Source organism: Acomys minous (assembly GCF_964271855.1).
Source record: "Acomys minous genome assembly, chromosome: 20".
NCBI classification, from domain to species: Eukaryota; Metazoa; Chordata; class Mammalia; order Rodentia; family Muridae; genus Acomys; species Acomys minous.
Window position 1 is genome coordinate 1573823 of NC_140502.1, and position 15800 is coordinate 1589622.

The window sequence follows — 15800 nt, forward strand, 5'->3', positions numbered from 1 at the left end:
TCCCCACTGTGGGGCTTGTGTGTAGCAGTGTGAGGTGGGTAGGCACAGCAAGAAGGCCTTGGGGAGAAATTTGGGGGCTTTACTTTCCCTGGGCAAACTTCCCCTATGTATACACACTTAAGGTGGGCTGGAGACATACACATCAGTGGTGAGATTGCTTAGCATATCATGTGAGGCTCTGGGTTCCAGCCTCCCCAGAAAGAGAGAGAGAGAGAGAGAGAGAGAGAGAGAGAGAGAGAGAGGGAGGGGGGGGGAGGGAGAGAGGGAAAGAGGGAGAGAGGGAAAGAGGGAGGGAGAGAGTGCATTTATTTATTTATTTATTTATTTATTTATTTATTGAGACAGGGTTTCTCTGTGTAGCCTTGGCTGTCCTGGACTCACTTTGTAAACCAGGCTGGCCTCGAACTCACATCAATCCGCCTGCCTCTACCTCCCAAGTGCTGGGGTAAAAGGTGTGCTTGACCACCCAGCGAGAGAGCACTTCAGGAGTTGCTGAAAGTTTCTCCTCTGTTGCCTGTCCAGGGTCCCCATGTTAGAATAGTATGTTTTTCTGGGCTTCCTTCCCTGTAAACCTTTTATCCCGGCTCCTGTGTCTATCTCTCCACCATGGTCGGGACCTGGGTCACACATGAAGCCAAACCAAGGCCTCCAACTTGGCTTGTGTACAGTGAACGTATCTGGCACACTTACTACGTCAGATGCTATTGCAAGAGCTCAGCAGGAATGAATAGCTGGGTCCTGTCGACAACTCTAGAAGGCGGGATGTTAGAATCACACCCATTTTTCAGATAGCAGTGGAGCACTGGGAGGCTGCGAACAACCCAAGCAAGTCATGGCAGATGAGTGGTGCTACCCACACTACACAGCGTCAGGGTTAGGTTTCTACGGCAACGCATGAGGGCTCTGGGTTCTATGTGCTTTCCGCAGCCTCCCGCAAGGCTGTGTTAGGCTCAGGTGTTCTGGGCCCCATGTAGGGACAAAAGAAAACGAACTTTTATATCTCAAAGCCAACTGTGCCACAGGGAGGGGCCAGCAGAGAGTTCTGAAGGCTTCAGGCTGCGGCGCAGAGCTTTCCCTAGCCTTGGGCAACTCGTTGGATGTTTTTCCTCCACAAATTCCTCACTCCCCTTCCTTTCTGTCATTATTGCTCAGAACAGCAACTGCCTCTTTCCCTAACAGAGCAGAAGTTAAAACCTGCCTTGTCTCAGTTTTGATCTTCTAAAAACAATTACCGAAGCGAGGAGCGGTGGCGGCACACGCCTGTAATCCCAGCTCTCAGGAGGCAGAAGCAGGCCTCTCTGTGAGTTCGAGGCCAGCCTCGTCTACAAATCGAGAGCCGAGGCTACACAGAGAAGCCCTATCTTGAAAAAGCAAATAAAAACAAATCAAAACAAACCAAACCACAATAACAAAGAAATAATTACTGAAATTGGAGAGATGGCTCAGCAGTTAAGGGTACCAGCTACTGGTCTGTGGGTATCGCTGAGTCTTAGACAGGAGACCCAGCTCCTGTGTGGCTGAACCTATGCTTGACTATGCAATGCAGGCACACACTCACCGTTCAGCACAGTAATTTACATGAGCTGTTCCATATTTTGCTGTAAAATACAGACCTTGCAGGGACTGGAAAATAATTTGGATAAGACTCAAGTTGGGCAGCTAACAATCATCTGTCACTCAAGTTGTAGGGGATTTGACACCTTCTTCCGGCTTCCATAGGCACCTGCGTGCACGAGGCATACATTCATGTACACACACAGAGACACACACACATACCACACACACACATACAAACACACACACACATAGACATACACACAGATACACACATACACATACAAACACACAGACACACACAAACACATACATATACAAACACACAGACACACACACATACAAACACACAGACACACACACACATACACACAGACACACACACATACAAACACACAGATACAGACACACACCACACACACATATACACACAGACACATGCTCACATACAAGCACACAGACACACACACACATATACCACACACACATACAAACACACAGACACACACATACACACACATACAAACACACACACACACATATACCACACACACATACAAACACACACACACATACAAACACAAAAATAAAAATAAAATCTTAATAAAAACAGGCCTTGTGTTGGAGCACTGTGTCCCACTATGAGCTCATGTGAGTGCCCAGAGCACCTGAAGGCGGGTTGGGCTAAACTGTGGAATATGACGGGCTACAAGGAGGAAACAAGTGTTCTTTCACTTGTTCGTTCGTCTGTCTGTTCACATCAGGCTGCACAACACATCCAGAACCCAGAACTTTCCCTCGTTCCTTCCCTGGTTGTTATTCTTCACTGCAGAAGTAACTCTGATTCTGACCACTCACGGCGCTGTTTTCTTCCACTGTGGGTTCTGAGGAATGAGCTTAGGGTGTGTGTGCTGATAATCAAAGGTACCACCAATCTTCCCTTTTTCCTTGTGTAATTTTTTGTGTTATTATGAAAAAAAAACTACATAGCTCAGGGTAGGCTTTGTAGATCAGCCTGGCTTCAAACTCCTGGACATTTACATGCCACCCCCCTCCCCCCAGTGCTGGGATTAAAGGTGTGCACCACCGTACAGATTTAGGCTCAAAATCTTTTTTCTTCCCCCTGAGAAAGGGTTTCTCTGCCTGACCTAGAACTCACTCTGTAGATCAGGCTGGCCTTGAACTCAAGAGATATACCAGTCTCTGCCTCCAGAATGCTGAGATTAAAGGTGTGTGCCACCATGCCCAACCCATGTTTGCCTCCGCCCCCCCCCCACCCCCCCTCCACGCAAGACAGGGTTTCTCTGTGTAACAGCCCTGGATGTCCTGGACTTGCTTCGTAGACCAGACTGGCCTGGAGCTCATGGAGATCCACCTGCCTCTGCCTCTCAAGTGCTGGGATTTAAGGCGTGGAGTGTGGGGTTCTTGTATTCAGTGACTTGTGAGTTTTTTGTTGTGTAGTCTTTAATTCATCTATTTTATTGTTAGAGCATGAAGTATCTGGGACTCTCACTCTTTGCTGAGGATGGCTCCATAAAGAAAACTTTATTGCTGCTACAGTAGCTCGTTTATTGAGCATTTACTTTGTGCCTGGCTGGGTACTGATTTGTCTGTTTGCCTTCGTGCCCCACAGCAAGTATAGGCAGTAAATAGCTATGGTTGTGACCTGGGGTCACCATGGGACCAACGTGACAGCACAACTGTTAAATTCATGGGGATAGGCTTTAACTTTAAAGCTCTCAACCCAGACTTTCACCTTGTTAAGTTTACCATCTGCTTTTGAAAGCAACAGGGTTGGGAGAAGAAGATGGCGTCTTGGACTCAGCTTGCTTGTCATCCTGACCAAATCATCTCAGCAGCCTAGGTCATCACCAATGCTTGGCCTGTGGGAAGGGCACACCCTGCTTTAACTCATAGAAGACAGTCACTGAGGGAGAGGAGGCAGCCTTGAGGAAGGGCCCAGTAGGTATTCAGACTCCTGTACAGGTCTTTTGTTTGTTTGTTTGTTTGTTGTCTTTTTTTTTTTTTTGAGACAGGGTTTCTCTGTGTGGCTTGGCTGTCCTGGAACTCAATCTGTAGACCAGGCTGGCCTCGAACTCACAGTGATCCACCTGCCTCTGCCTCCCAGAGTACTGGGATTACAAGCATGCCCATGATATCCAGCTTTTTCAGAAGGTCTTTCCTTGCCAGCAGCCATTAGTCTGTGTGTCTCACTAGCCCCATAGACCTCCGCCAGCTTGTTTTCTGGGTTTTGTTTTGTTTTTATATTATTTGCTAAACATGAAGGAAGTGACTCTTTTGGTCCAGGCCCTATGCCCAAAACTCAACACTGAATAAAATAGAGGAGGAGTTTCAGGGCGGTAGTGGGATTATGCCTGTAATCCTAGCACTCAGGGAGTTAGAGGCCCGCTGATCTCTGCGAGTTGGAACCCTCCCTGATCTACAAAGTGAGTCCGAAACCCTGTTGGGGGGCGCGGGGGGGGGGCGCGAGATCAAGGAGGGACAAGCAGGCAAGAAAAGAGAACGAACAAGGGGTTCAAGGAAACAAGTGCTTTGCCACAGGGTCCTGGGGAAAGAAGTGGTCACCAAAGACCTTCCAGTTTTCTGGAAGCATGCACAGCTGGAGTCGGTCAGAAGAGAGTACAGCAAGCTCCCAGGCCCTGGGGTGAAGAAGGGCACGGGCTGCTGGATCCAGCAGCTCAGGCGGAAGGCTGAAGGTCAGGACTGGGCCGGTGAGGATCACTTCACGTCGGTGAGGGCATGTGCTTATTCTCAAGTTGATGGAAACACTTGGAGTAAAGTTTTAGGCTGGGGACCGCCTCACTCTACGTGTATCAGAGGGTTAGAGTCCTCACTGCACGCGGCGTGGGCGCATGTGTGCTAAAGGCACAGGAAGGTGCATGGATAGTTGAACGAACGGATGGATGGATGGATAGAAGGATCGAGAGGCACTGACAGATTAAAGGACCGGCTGCTGGTCCACAGGAGACCTCACATCAGCACCTGGTCCCAAGAGCCACGCGCTGTGGTGACCTTGGAGACACACAGGACCGGGACTCCTGGCCCGGAATTCCTGCGTCTCAGGGGCGGGGAGGACGAGCCAGGAGGGACAGTGCGCGCGCGCGCGCGCGGGAGACCAGCGGACGGCGGGTTCTTTGCGCCCGGCCCTCGCGTGCATTCCCCCACCCCCACCCCACGCCAAGCCTGGCCGCGGATCACTGCGATCTGAGCTGCCGGCATTCCACTTGCGCGGCCCACGCGGCTTCTAGCGGCCCCGCACACCCTGAGTACACCTCGGGCGCTCGCGCCAAGATTCTCCCGCGTCCGCCAGCCGGCCCGCCCTCTCCGCCCTCCCCGCAGACGCGCGCGCGCCAGCAGACTTCTCCCGCGTCCCGCCCCGCCGCAGGCCACGCCCACCACGTCCTCGCTCCGCCCCTCCGGCGCGCAGGCCCTGACATTTAAGCCCGCCCCCGCCACCTCTCCGCGGGACACGCCCACATCGGAGGGCCACGCCCACGGAAGGCCCCGCCCCCTCCGGAGCGCCTCGCTGGCCCGCGCGGCGACGGGGCGGGTCCCCGGGCGTGCGGCGGCCGCTGAGGGGCTCGCAGCCCGCGGGGCGGGGCGCGAGGGCGGGCCGGGGCCGGTGCCGCGCGCTGGGATTTTTAAATGTCCCGCTCGAAGCCGGGCGCAGGAGCAGCCGGCTCGGCAGCCAGCAACGCGGTGTAGGGGGCAGGCGCGGATCCCGCCAGCGCCGCGCGCTCGGCCGCCGCCTCCCGCCTCCTGCTTCCCGCCAGCCGTCGGCCTCCTGCCCGCTCGAGCGCGCCTGCCTGCGGCGGACACAGCTTCGGGTACGGGCTGCCTGGACTCCCGCGACTCCCGGAGTGTCCGGACCGGGTCAGACCGGACCGGGACCGGGTGGGGGTGGGGCGAGGCCGGGTCACCCCCCTGAGGTATCCCACTCGGGGTGCCCCGGCCGCAGTGGCTGTGAGAGACGGGTCAGGGCGAAGTGTAGAAGTGGGAAACTGAGGCAGCCCCGGCCCCGAGGGCGGTGATGGACCGGGGAGGAGGAAGAGGAGAGGGGGGTGCTCTCCTCGAAGGGCGTCTGGGCCTCCATCCCCCAACCTCAGGTTCGGACCCAGGGTCGCAGGCTGCCGGCGGCGCGGCGGGTGACAAGCCACCCCGGCCCATCGGCCATTTTCCCGGCCGGCCTCCGGGCCCGGGAGGCTCCCGCCGCCGCCGCTGCCGCCGCCCGCGAGGGAGGGGGGAGGGGTGCCCGGGACGGACGGACGGACGGACGGGAGGTCTTGGGCCGCCGAGCTCACCACGTTGCCTGCTTGGTGTACCCCCAGGTCTGAGTTCCGAGCCCTAGCCCTGAGCCATGCCAAGGGAAAGGAAGGAGAGGTGAGTGGCCTCGCTGCTGCGGGAGGGGAAGGGTGAGTAGTGGTGGGGGAGGGGCGGTCTGAGATTTTTTTTGGGGGGGGGGAGCAGCACCTCCGTGACACCATGCCTTCCTAGAGATGCCAAGGACCACAGCAACATGAAAGAAGAAGGTGGCCCCGACTTCTCAGTGCGCTCCAGGAAAAGGAAGGCAAATGTGGCCGTTGTGAGTACAAAGGATACAGGTTGGGAAGGGAACCCCCCCCCCATTCCATCTACCTGGGTACCAAAATTGGGGCTTCGCACCTACTAGCGAAGAGAGTTAGTTGAGGGGGAGGTTTCCTTTAGTTGAGTGTCCATTTAGAACCCAACAAACTTTTACTCCCTTTTCTCTGCGTGTTTTTGTCTCTGGGTCGCACCATGTGTTCCCTTGGTGGATTGGGATTTTTTTTGTGTGTGTGTTTTATTTTTCTTTTTGTTAGTTTTTGCAAGATCCAGATGAAGAAATTGCTAAGATTGACAAGACTGTGAAAAGCCAGGATAGCAGTCAGGTAGGTCTGCTGGCCTATAGGGGGTTCTGCCTCTGGAGTTCCCATGCTTTCTTTCTTCCAAGCCTTCCCAAACCAGAGCCACAGGCCACATGGCTGAATCTCGGGAGCCTGTCAGAGAGGCCTGGTCTCTGTTGGGCCTGGGGCTGTGGGAAGGGTTTCTGTTTTCCTGAATGGTACCTATAAGGTTTCAGGTACTAATACCTGGAGGGACCGAGTGGGCATCATCTAGTGTGCTGCTCTCTAAGCCCAGGAGGACACTGAGACTCAGAAGGCAACCCCAGAGCCCTTGGCAAGCAAGTCCAGAGCAGAGCTGGGCCTGTAGTACTTGGAGCACAGCACTCCCAACTACTCATCTGTACTTGTGCCTTTTCTGATGTCCAATAGGGACTTCTTCCATCTCTTTAGGTCATATATTCCAAGCTTTTCTTTTTTGCCAAGCGGGATGGTACAGTCTTTTAGTCTCAGAAGGCAGGCGACCTGAGTCCCAGACCATATAGTACGACCCTGTAACAAAAATAAAAACCAAGCCCTGTGGTGGTGGCGCATGCCTTTGATCCCAGAGGCGGGGTGTATCTCTGTGAGTTCAAGGCCAACTTGGTCTACAGAGTAAGTTCTAGGATAGTCAAGGCTACACAGAGAAACCCTGTCTGGAAAAACAAAACAACAGAAACCAAATAAAAGTCAAAACTTTGAGCCGGGCAGTAGTGGTGGGGCACGCCTTTAATCCCAGCACTCGGGAGGCAGAGGCAGGCGGATCGGTGTGAGTTCAAGGCCAGCCTGGTCTACAAAGCGAGTCCAGAACAGCCAAGGCTAACACAGAGAAACTCTGTCTTGAAAAACCAAAAAGAGAAAAGAAAAAAATCAAAACCTTGTAAGCCAGAATGTTCTGCTATCGGGTAACTGCCTGGTCACTGCTGTCTGGGCTTCACATGGCCTTAGCAAGAGTCTGTTGTGTCTGAGCCAGAATTTCACTGGCCGCTCCATTTCTTCTGTCCCTCCTGGGTCGTGCCTGCCAGATCTTTCGAACGCAGCATGGTACCGTAATATCAGAAGATCCTTGCAGAGAGAGCTTGTATTATCTCTTTGCCTCCAGAAATGGCTGGAGACTATAGTTATGGCTCCAGTGGGCCAAGCAGCCTATCTCCAATGTGGCTGGTGAGCCCTTCGGCCTTCATCACAGATAAAGCTGAGCAGGAGCAGTGTTCTGTTGACCTCATCTCTCTTCTCTCAGAGGTTAGCCGTGACTTTGTAGAGCAGGGGGAGGCAGCCGGTTCTGAAGAATGCCTTCCTTTCCCGCAGTGAGGTGCCACCACCTAGGTGATTGTATTAAATTGAATAGAATTTTTCTGTGGAATTATTTGAGTTCAGTCCAGTACAACAACCTTGAGCCAGTGAGAATAGTCATATTAAGTTCAGTGACACTGAAAACCCACAAAGATCTTTGGTTCTTACCTCCAGCTGCTGGTTTTGTTTTTAAGACAAGGTCCTTACATGTAACCCAGGCTGACCTCAAACTCGCCAAACTCCTCCTGACTTGATCTCCAGAATGCTGGGATGAGACGTGCTCATACTACCTCATGAGTTACTCCAAACAAAAAGAACACCCTGTTTCACAAAATCTATTCTACATGTCCATTTCCTTATTTACTTTTTTTTCCCCACAAAATGTGTTGTATTTGGCTTTGTTTTTTGTTGTTGTTATTGTTTGTTTTTTTATTTTATTTTTATTTTTTTGAGACAGGCTCCCTCTATGTAGCCTTGGATGGCCTGGAGCTCCCTATGTACCAGGCTAGCCTCCAACTCAAAGACTGCCTGCCTCCTGAGTGCTGAGATTAAAGGCATGAGCCACCGTACCCAATAAGGCATAACTTTTCTTATTTCAAGCTGAATACTAGTCAGTCGTTTCTCCACTTGTTCCGAATAAGGAAAAAAAAACAACCCTGGGGTAAGGATAAGAGGTGGTGAGCCATAGTTGCAGTTGATTTCAAAGTCCGGACGATTTGCCATCTTGTGAAACTTGATATACACTCAAAACCAGACTTATTCTGCCATATCCACTGGCTTCTAAGAAAGCCAACTTTCAGCCCATTTGTCTGCTGAAGGCTTACCTAATTTGTCTACGAACTGTGGGGTGTTAACTACCAAGTTTATCTCTAAAGGCCTGTCCCCAGATGTTCCAGCCATCTGGCCGTGGAGGGTGGCACCTAGCTTGTACCGTCAGAGGCTCATTCTTGAATGAAGGACAACTTCTATAGTAGTAATGTGAACCTTCTGAGTCAGGGCCGGTGATGCCATACCAAACACACGAAGCCAGAACTGAAAGGAAGCTGCCTTTCTTGCACAGCTGGAAGGAGCTGTTGTGGGTAATTTGCATGCTCGATTCTTTCTACACTCAGCAGAGGGGAGCTTTACGCGGCTCTGCTCTTCCCGCTGGCTGGGAATCTGAGCTTCCTCTGGAAGTGGCCTTGCCTTGTCCTGGACTCTCTTGGTAGACCAGGCTAGCCTTGAACTCACAAAGATTGGTCCGCCCCTGCCTCCTGAGTGCTGGGATTAAAGGTGTGCACCACCACGCCCGGCTAAGATTAGCTTATTTTTATGTGAATGTTCAGCATATGTGTATGTCTGCCCCGTGTGCTTACTCTGGTGCCTGCTGAGGCCAGAAGAAGGTGTTGAATCTTCTGGAACTGTGGTTACAAGAGTTATAAGCTACGATGTGGATGCTGGGAACCAAATGCAGGTCTTCAAGAGCAGCCAGTATTCTAAACCTCTAAGCCACCTCTCTCTCACCCCTGGTCTCATTTTATAGAGATAAAAGCATGAGCTTGTTTTTTGGGGAGTTTTGTTCTGTTTTTTCTTTTTCAAGACAGGGTCTCTCTGTGTAGCCTTGTCTGTCCTGGACTCCCTTTGTAGACCAGGCTGGCCTCAAACTCGCAGCAATCCGCCTGCCTCTGCCTCCCAAAGGCGTGTGCCAAAAACATGAGCTTTTTAATAGGATATGAAATCATCCCTACAGACTCATTGGTTTGACCTGTGATCACAGTTTAACTTGGCTCTAATAAGGTAGAGTTAAGGAGAACCAAAGGTCCCTGTTCCATATATATGGCCAGTCTTGTACTATAAGCCGGCCTCTCTTGTGTCCAGTTGGCCACCCAAATACTTCATTTGATGTGCACTTTTCCTGAGTTAGTTGCAGAAGCGGCAAGGAAGCATTGAGGCACGCCTGTGGCTCTGTTTATCCACGGCGCCTCCACCTTACCCAAGGCCGGCATGCTGAGCCCACGTAACCTACGACCAGTCCACGAATGGACAAGTTGCTGGCTGGCCCCCAACACGCTGCCTTGTGTTCTGTTGGCAGCCTTGGGATGATAGTTCGGCATGCACGGACCCCTGCTCTTTCATCCCCACCCCTAACAAAGAGGACGATGAGCTCGAGTACCCCAAGACGACACTTCAGCCTCGCAAAATCAGACCGCCCAGAGCCTCTCCACTTCCCGTCTTGAAGTAGGTGTTGATTTGGATCCATGGCTCCTGGGTGTCGCTTGTCCTTCCGGTCCGCGTGAGTGTGGACACAGACTGACAGAACCTGAGGGGTTTTTTTGTGTTTCTTGTGCTTTCTTTTTACAGCTGGGGCAACAGAGAAGAGGTGTGGAGGATCATGTTAAACAAGGAAAAGACTTACCTAAGAGATGAGCACTTTCTGCAGCGCCATCCCCTCCTGCAGGCGAGGATGCGAGCAGTTCTCCTGGATTGGCTGATGGAGGTGAGCTTCAGTGTCCAGCCGCCAGAGCGCCGCCTTTGCTGCGTCTCTCTCTGTGCTCAGTTAGTTGCATCACCACATTCAGAAGCTGCCTGGTATAGGTACTGTGATGGGATTTCTGAAATCATTTTGTCCCTTAGACATTTTAAGGTTGGCATCTCAATTGTTTTTCCTATCTAAGTATGAGCAGTTACAAAGGTGTGTTTTTCTAATAAATGGTAAGTTTTAATATTTACAAATTATTATTTATAATTTGAGCTAGATGTATTTATTTATAATTGTTTTTAAAGACGTCTACTGGAATGCACATGCCAAATGTGCAGTGGTCACTGTTATTATTTGTAGGCATATAGCAACAGGTTATCTGCGGCGGCAGCAGTCAGATCTCACATGTGCCTGGTTTGTTTTTTGAGACAGGGTTTCTCTATGTAGCCTTGGCTGTCCTGGACTCTGTAGACTAGAGTGGCCTGGACCTCAGAGATCTACCTGCCTCTGCTTCCCAAATCCTGGGATCAAAGGCGTGTGCCGCCACCACCACCACCACCATTACCATCCAGCACCAGAAAGATTTCTTAACAGGCTGTCTTTTTCTAATCTTACTGAGATTCATTTGCCTACTTCTGAGCGGCATTCTATCAATAAGCAACTACACAAGGCTGGAGTGGAGCTTGCCAACGTACTCTAGGCCTTCCTGGGCTCCATTCCAAGCAGCTTAAGAAACAAACAAAAGTGGCCAGCCATGGTGGTGCACGCCCTTAATCCCAGCACTCAGGAGGGAGGCAGAGGCAGATGAGAGTTCGAGGCCAGCCTGGTCTACAAAATGAGTCCAGGACAGCCAAGGCTGTTACACAGAAACCCTGTCTCGAAAAAACAAAACACATTCCAGATTTTTTAAAAGTATGACAAACTAGCAAGATCATCATTAAACTTTTTTTTTTCCAATGAAATTCAGAAGCCAAGGCTGTAGCTGTGGTCAGCACAATGATCTGGCGTGCATGAGACCCGACCTGCAGTCTCCAGCACTGCCAGGAAAACAGGGAGGTCTGATCAGTGGTGCACTCCTTACTGGGGGTGAACTGTGGATGACTCATGGTGCTGAGGGATGCAAGGATCATCTCGGCAGGTTCACCTTCAGAAAGCGTGTATATGGGGGAGGCTGTGAGTAGCCTGAATGAGTGGGGACATCTGCCCTTTGGAAGGCCAGGGTCCCTAGTTTATATACACCCTGGTGGCACCAGGCCTAGAGTAATTCTCTGCTGACATGCCCCTTCAGGCGCCCGAATCAAAACAAGTAGCTTAAATGTTAGCTCCTGTTTTATTTCAGACAGGCTCTCATGTAGCCCAGGCTGGCCTTAAACTTACTATGTAGTCAGAGGTAACTTTAAACTTACACTTTTACCTCCCCAAGTAGTGGGATTTATCTATGTATACCACAAGTGAGGTTTGTTGTTGTTGTTTTCTTTTTTCTTTTTTCTTTTTTTTTTGCTTATGTATTTCTGTGTGTGCCACTTTTACGTGTATGCTCACAGAAGTCAAAAGAGGGCATCAGCTAGAGTCACATCACTGTGCTGGTCCTGGGTAGACCACAAGCCAGCACTGAGCGGCTTGGCTTCCATGTCTGCCAGGCTCTACGTGCAGAGCTGTACAGACTGGAAACACCAAATATGCCAAGTGTCGTGGCACAAACCTGTGATCCTGTGACTGTATCCCCACCACTGCAAATAAATAAATAAATAAATAAATAAATAAGTAAATAAAAGCTGCCAAGCATAGTGGCACACACTCTTAATTCCAGCACTTGGGAGGCAAAGACAGGTGGAACTCTGAGTTCAAGGCCAGTCTGGTCTACACAGCAAGTTCCATTTCTAGCCAGAGCTACATAGTGTGAGACTCTGTCTCAAAAAAGAATTTAAAAGGACATGTAACTGATACTGCTCAGCTAAGAGGAATATATAGTTCTTTTTCTGAGTCATAGTGAAACTTGTAAAGGAGGTTGCGTCCTTTGAGAACCTAAGCTTAGTGGCATGGGGGGGCGTTCTCCATTAAAGTTGGCTTTGATCTGTCTGCTCCACTCTTGCTGTGACCGTTGAGGTCACACGGCACAGCTCCTGGGTCTCACTGGACTGTGCTCAGGTAGGGGGCAGCCTTTCACAACAGCGGCTGGCATTCTCAGTGTGTCAAAACTTAGGCAGGTCTGCTGTTGCCGCCCCTGGAGCAGCTGTTCTAACCCGGAACCCTCTTCCAGGTGTGTGAGGTCTACAAGCTCCACAGGGAAACGTTCTACTTGGCGCAGGACTTCTTCGATCGCTACATGGCGTCACAGCAGAATATCATAAAAACACTTTTACAGCTTATTGGGATTTCAGCCTTATTTATTGCTTCTAAACTTGAGGTAAACAACTCCCTGATGGCCTTTATTTTAATAAGCATTCTGACCCTTCAGTCAACTATTGGTCATATGTATCTTGGATTTTCCTAACTCTGGCTTCTGAAGTTAATGGACACAGTGGCAGGGAATGGGGGGGCGGGGCGGGGGCAGAGGGACAGACATAAGGCAGCCAAGGATGAAGACGAGAAGCCAGTACCATAGACCCTTTAGGTTAACGTAGCTACTTTATGCATAACTGAATTTGGGACTGAAAAGATGGACACTGTGGCCCAGTGGTTCCCACCTGTGGTCCGAGCACTCGGGCAGCTGAGGAAGGACGATGAGGTGTTTGCAGCATGGCCACATGCAAATCCCTCTAAACACATCACACAAAAGGGTTGGTGTTGGTGTGATTATAGAGCATAGAGTGAGTTAGAACAATCTTAAGTTTCTATTTTTGCCACGGGTCCATTTATTCATGGAGTTTCCCCTTTCTTTGAGACAGGCTCTCTCTGTGGCTCTAGCTTCTTAAAACTCCAGGATCTGGCAGTGTCCGCCTCTGGAGAGCTGGGGCTAAAGGCTGCCACAGCCAGTTTCATGCCTTTCTAGCATGTTTGGGTTGCTGAAGTAAACCTGTGTTAAGCCTTTGAGCGTTATCCTCCTTGCATGTCAGCAGTGCTAGAATCATGTTGGATGTACACACTAATCTGAAACTGCTTCTTTCTAATAGCATCTCCCTTCTGTTCCCTTTTAGGAAATCTACCCTCCAAAGTTGCATCAGTTTGCTTACGTTACAGATGGAGCTTGCTCTGGAGATGAAATTCTTACCATGGAATTAATGATGATGAAGGCAGGTTACACATTAATCAATCTCTCTCTGTCTCTGTCTTTCTCTCTCTGTCTCTCTGTCCTCTCTCTCTCCCTCCCTCTCCCTCTGTCTCTTCCCCCCCATGAGAGAGATACTCTTCGGCTGGGTGTTAAGCACATAACCTATCTTTCATGTGCAAGGCGCAAGGTGTGGGTGTGCCCAGTGGGTCTTCTCCAGTTAGACATGTGGTGGCAGAGACCGAGGCTACATCTTGACCTTTGCACAACTGTCCTGTCTTTCCTTTCAGGCCCTTAAGTGGCGTTTGAGCCCTCTGACCACTGTGTCCTGGCTGAACGTTTACCTCCAAGTGGCCTATGTCAATGACACGAGCGAAGTGCTGATGCCTCAGTACCCACAGCAGGTCTTTGTGCAGATCGCAGAGGTACGTGGGCTTCTGCTTCCCCAATGTGTGTTGGAGGGGGGCTGTGCCACAGTCACCGGGGGCTTCTAGAAGCTTCATGTGGCCGCTGTCTTAGTGCTCCTGTTTGCCCTTAGCTTCTAGATCTGTGTGTCCTGGATGTTGGCTGCTTAGAATTTCCTTATGGTGTCCTCGCTGCCTCTGCCTTGTATCACTTCTCCTCGTTAGAGTTGACGCAGAAGGTTTCAGGTATGTTGTTTTCCTGTGAGCTCACACGGACAAGGTGTCCTCAGCCTAGAAGCCAGCTGTCAGCTGCAGACTGAGCCTCTGGTGCCTTTACTTGCAGGATATCAGTGGTGCGACATAGAGAAGTGTGTCAAATGGATGGTTCCGTTCGCCATGGTCATCCGGGAGATGGGGAGTTCCAAGCTCAAGCACTTCCGGGGAGTTCCCATGGAAGACTCCCACAACATCCAGACCCACACCAACAGCTTGGATTTGCTGGTCAGTACTGCCCTTGCTCCCATCAGACAAGCGCTTGACCAATGTTGCCTAAACCTCACTTTTCTCCAGGGAGTCGAAGAAGTCAGTTCTAATTCCATTAAGAATGTTTCTGGGGGGCCTGGAGAGATGGCTCAGGGGTTAAGAACACTGACTGCTCTCCCAAAGATCCTGATTTCCGTTCCCAGCAACTACCTGGTAGCTTACAACCAGGCTGTGATCTGATGCCCTCTTGGCTCCAGGTGTACATGTAGGCAGAACACTGAGTACACCTTTTAAAAAACAATGTTTCTGATCCATAGACACTGTGTCTCAGTATCTGCAGATCATAGACTTTAGATGGAAGGGTTGTTTACTGACCCAGGTCTGACTAGGTGTATCCCAGGCGGACCTAGAACTCACAGTCTTTGACCTCTGCTCCCAAATGGTAGGATCACAAATTTGCCACTGTGCTGAACTTTAGGATTTTGCTCTTTTCCCCACTCACTTCCATATTAGAAACATACAGCAAATGAAATGACACTTTCTTTCCCCTTTTATTCCTATGTAGGACAAAGCCCAAGCAAAGAAAGCCATATTGTCAGAACAAAACAGGATTTCTCCTCCTCCTAGTGGGGTCCTGACACCCCCACACAGCAGTAAGAAGCAGAGCAGCGAGCAGGACACAGAATGACCAAAGCTGCCATCACCTCCCAAGACAGTGGTGTGGAAGCAGCTGCCTGGAGCTCCTTGTGCTGCCTTGGAGGTTGGGAGCCCTGCAGGTGCTCTGCGGAAAGGCGGCAGAGCAGCAGGGGCATACAAAATACCGCTGATGGAAGTGCTTTTATTGAATACTAGGTGTTTTAACCGCAGGGTCGAGTGCACCAGCCACCTCCAGAACACCACTGCGTGCTCCAGAAGCTGCTAAGGAGGGTGCTACTTGACTCACTGGACTCTTCACTCAGATGACAAAAGCTTGAAATGAGGAGGCCGCGGTCGCCGCTGGCCTCTGCTCGGGTGTTACAGGCTGCTGCTGCATAGGGCGGGTAGTGGTTGTGAGCAAGCATGGGATGCAGAGCCCACAGCCTGGGCTGGGCTACCAGTCCCCACTGTCCCGCCGACAGCATGTCCTGCCTTTCATGAACTTTTGTAAGTGCTGCTATGTCTATCAATTTTTAATAAAGATAATGCTATCTTTGAAGCAACTCTTTTTATTCTATCTGGTAATAGAAGCCTTTCAGAGTCTGCCAAGTTCACTCGGTTCTATCACTTTTGACACGGTCTTGCAATGCTATGCACGCTGGCCATGCAGCTGTCGGAGGCTGTGCTAGTGAAGGCATTCCACACCCAGGGAGTCTCATTAGTGTGATGCTCTCCAGACTAGTTACCCAGGTCTGAAGAATACAACAGATTTTGTTGAAGCAACATGGTCTGAAACTGCTTCTAAGAAGAAAGCGAACCTGGGAGAATCCAAAATTCTAGGACGC

The 15800-nt window shown here is 50.7% G+C and overlaps 1 protein-coding gene across 1 annotated transcript; it reads left to right on the forward strand.

The window, feature by feature from the left end:
• The first annotated feature begins 5205 nt into the window (after nucleotides 1–5205).
• CCNE1 (cyclin E1) lies at nucleotides 5206–15514 on the forward strand. Its single transcript, XM_084770917.1, has 12 exons — nucleotides 5206–5402; nucleotides 5904–5955; nucleotides 6070–6157; nucleotides 6414–6482; nucleotides 9838–9983; nucleotides 10107–10242; nucleotides 12485–12631; nucleotides 13362–13457; nucleotides 13723–13857; nucleotides 13971–14082; nucleotides 14180–14337; nucleotides 14885–15514. Exons 2-12 carry the CDS (start codon nucleotides 5933–5935, stop codon nucleotides 15005–15007), a joined length of 1233 nt encoding a protein of 410 aa, XP_084627043.1. The 5' UTR covers nucleotides 5206–5402; nucleotides 5904–5932; the 3' UTR covers nucleotides 15008–15514.
• The last annotated feature ends 286 nt before the right edge of the window (nucleotides 15515–15800 follow it).

Bases quoted from the DNA above. Each gene is read 5' to 3' on its own strand.
- CCNE1 (XM_084770917.1), top strand. From the start codon at position 5,933: ATGCCAAGGGAAAGGAAGGAGAG. The intron at 5,956-6,069 runs GTGAGTGGCCTC...ATGCCTTCCTAG, and splicing joins CCAAGGGAAAGGAAGGAGAG to AGATGCCAAGGACCACAGCA. The intron at 6,158-6,413 runs GTGAGTACAAAG...TCTTTTTGTTAG, and splicing joins GGAAGGCAAATGTGGCCGTT to TTTTTGCAAGATCCAGATGA.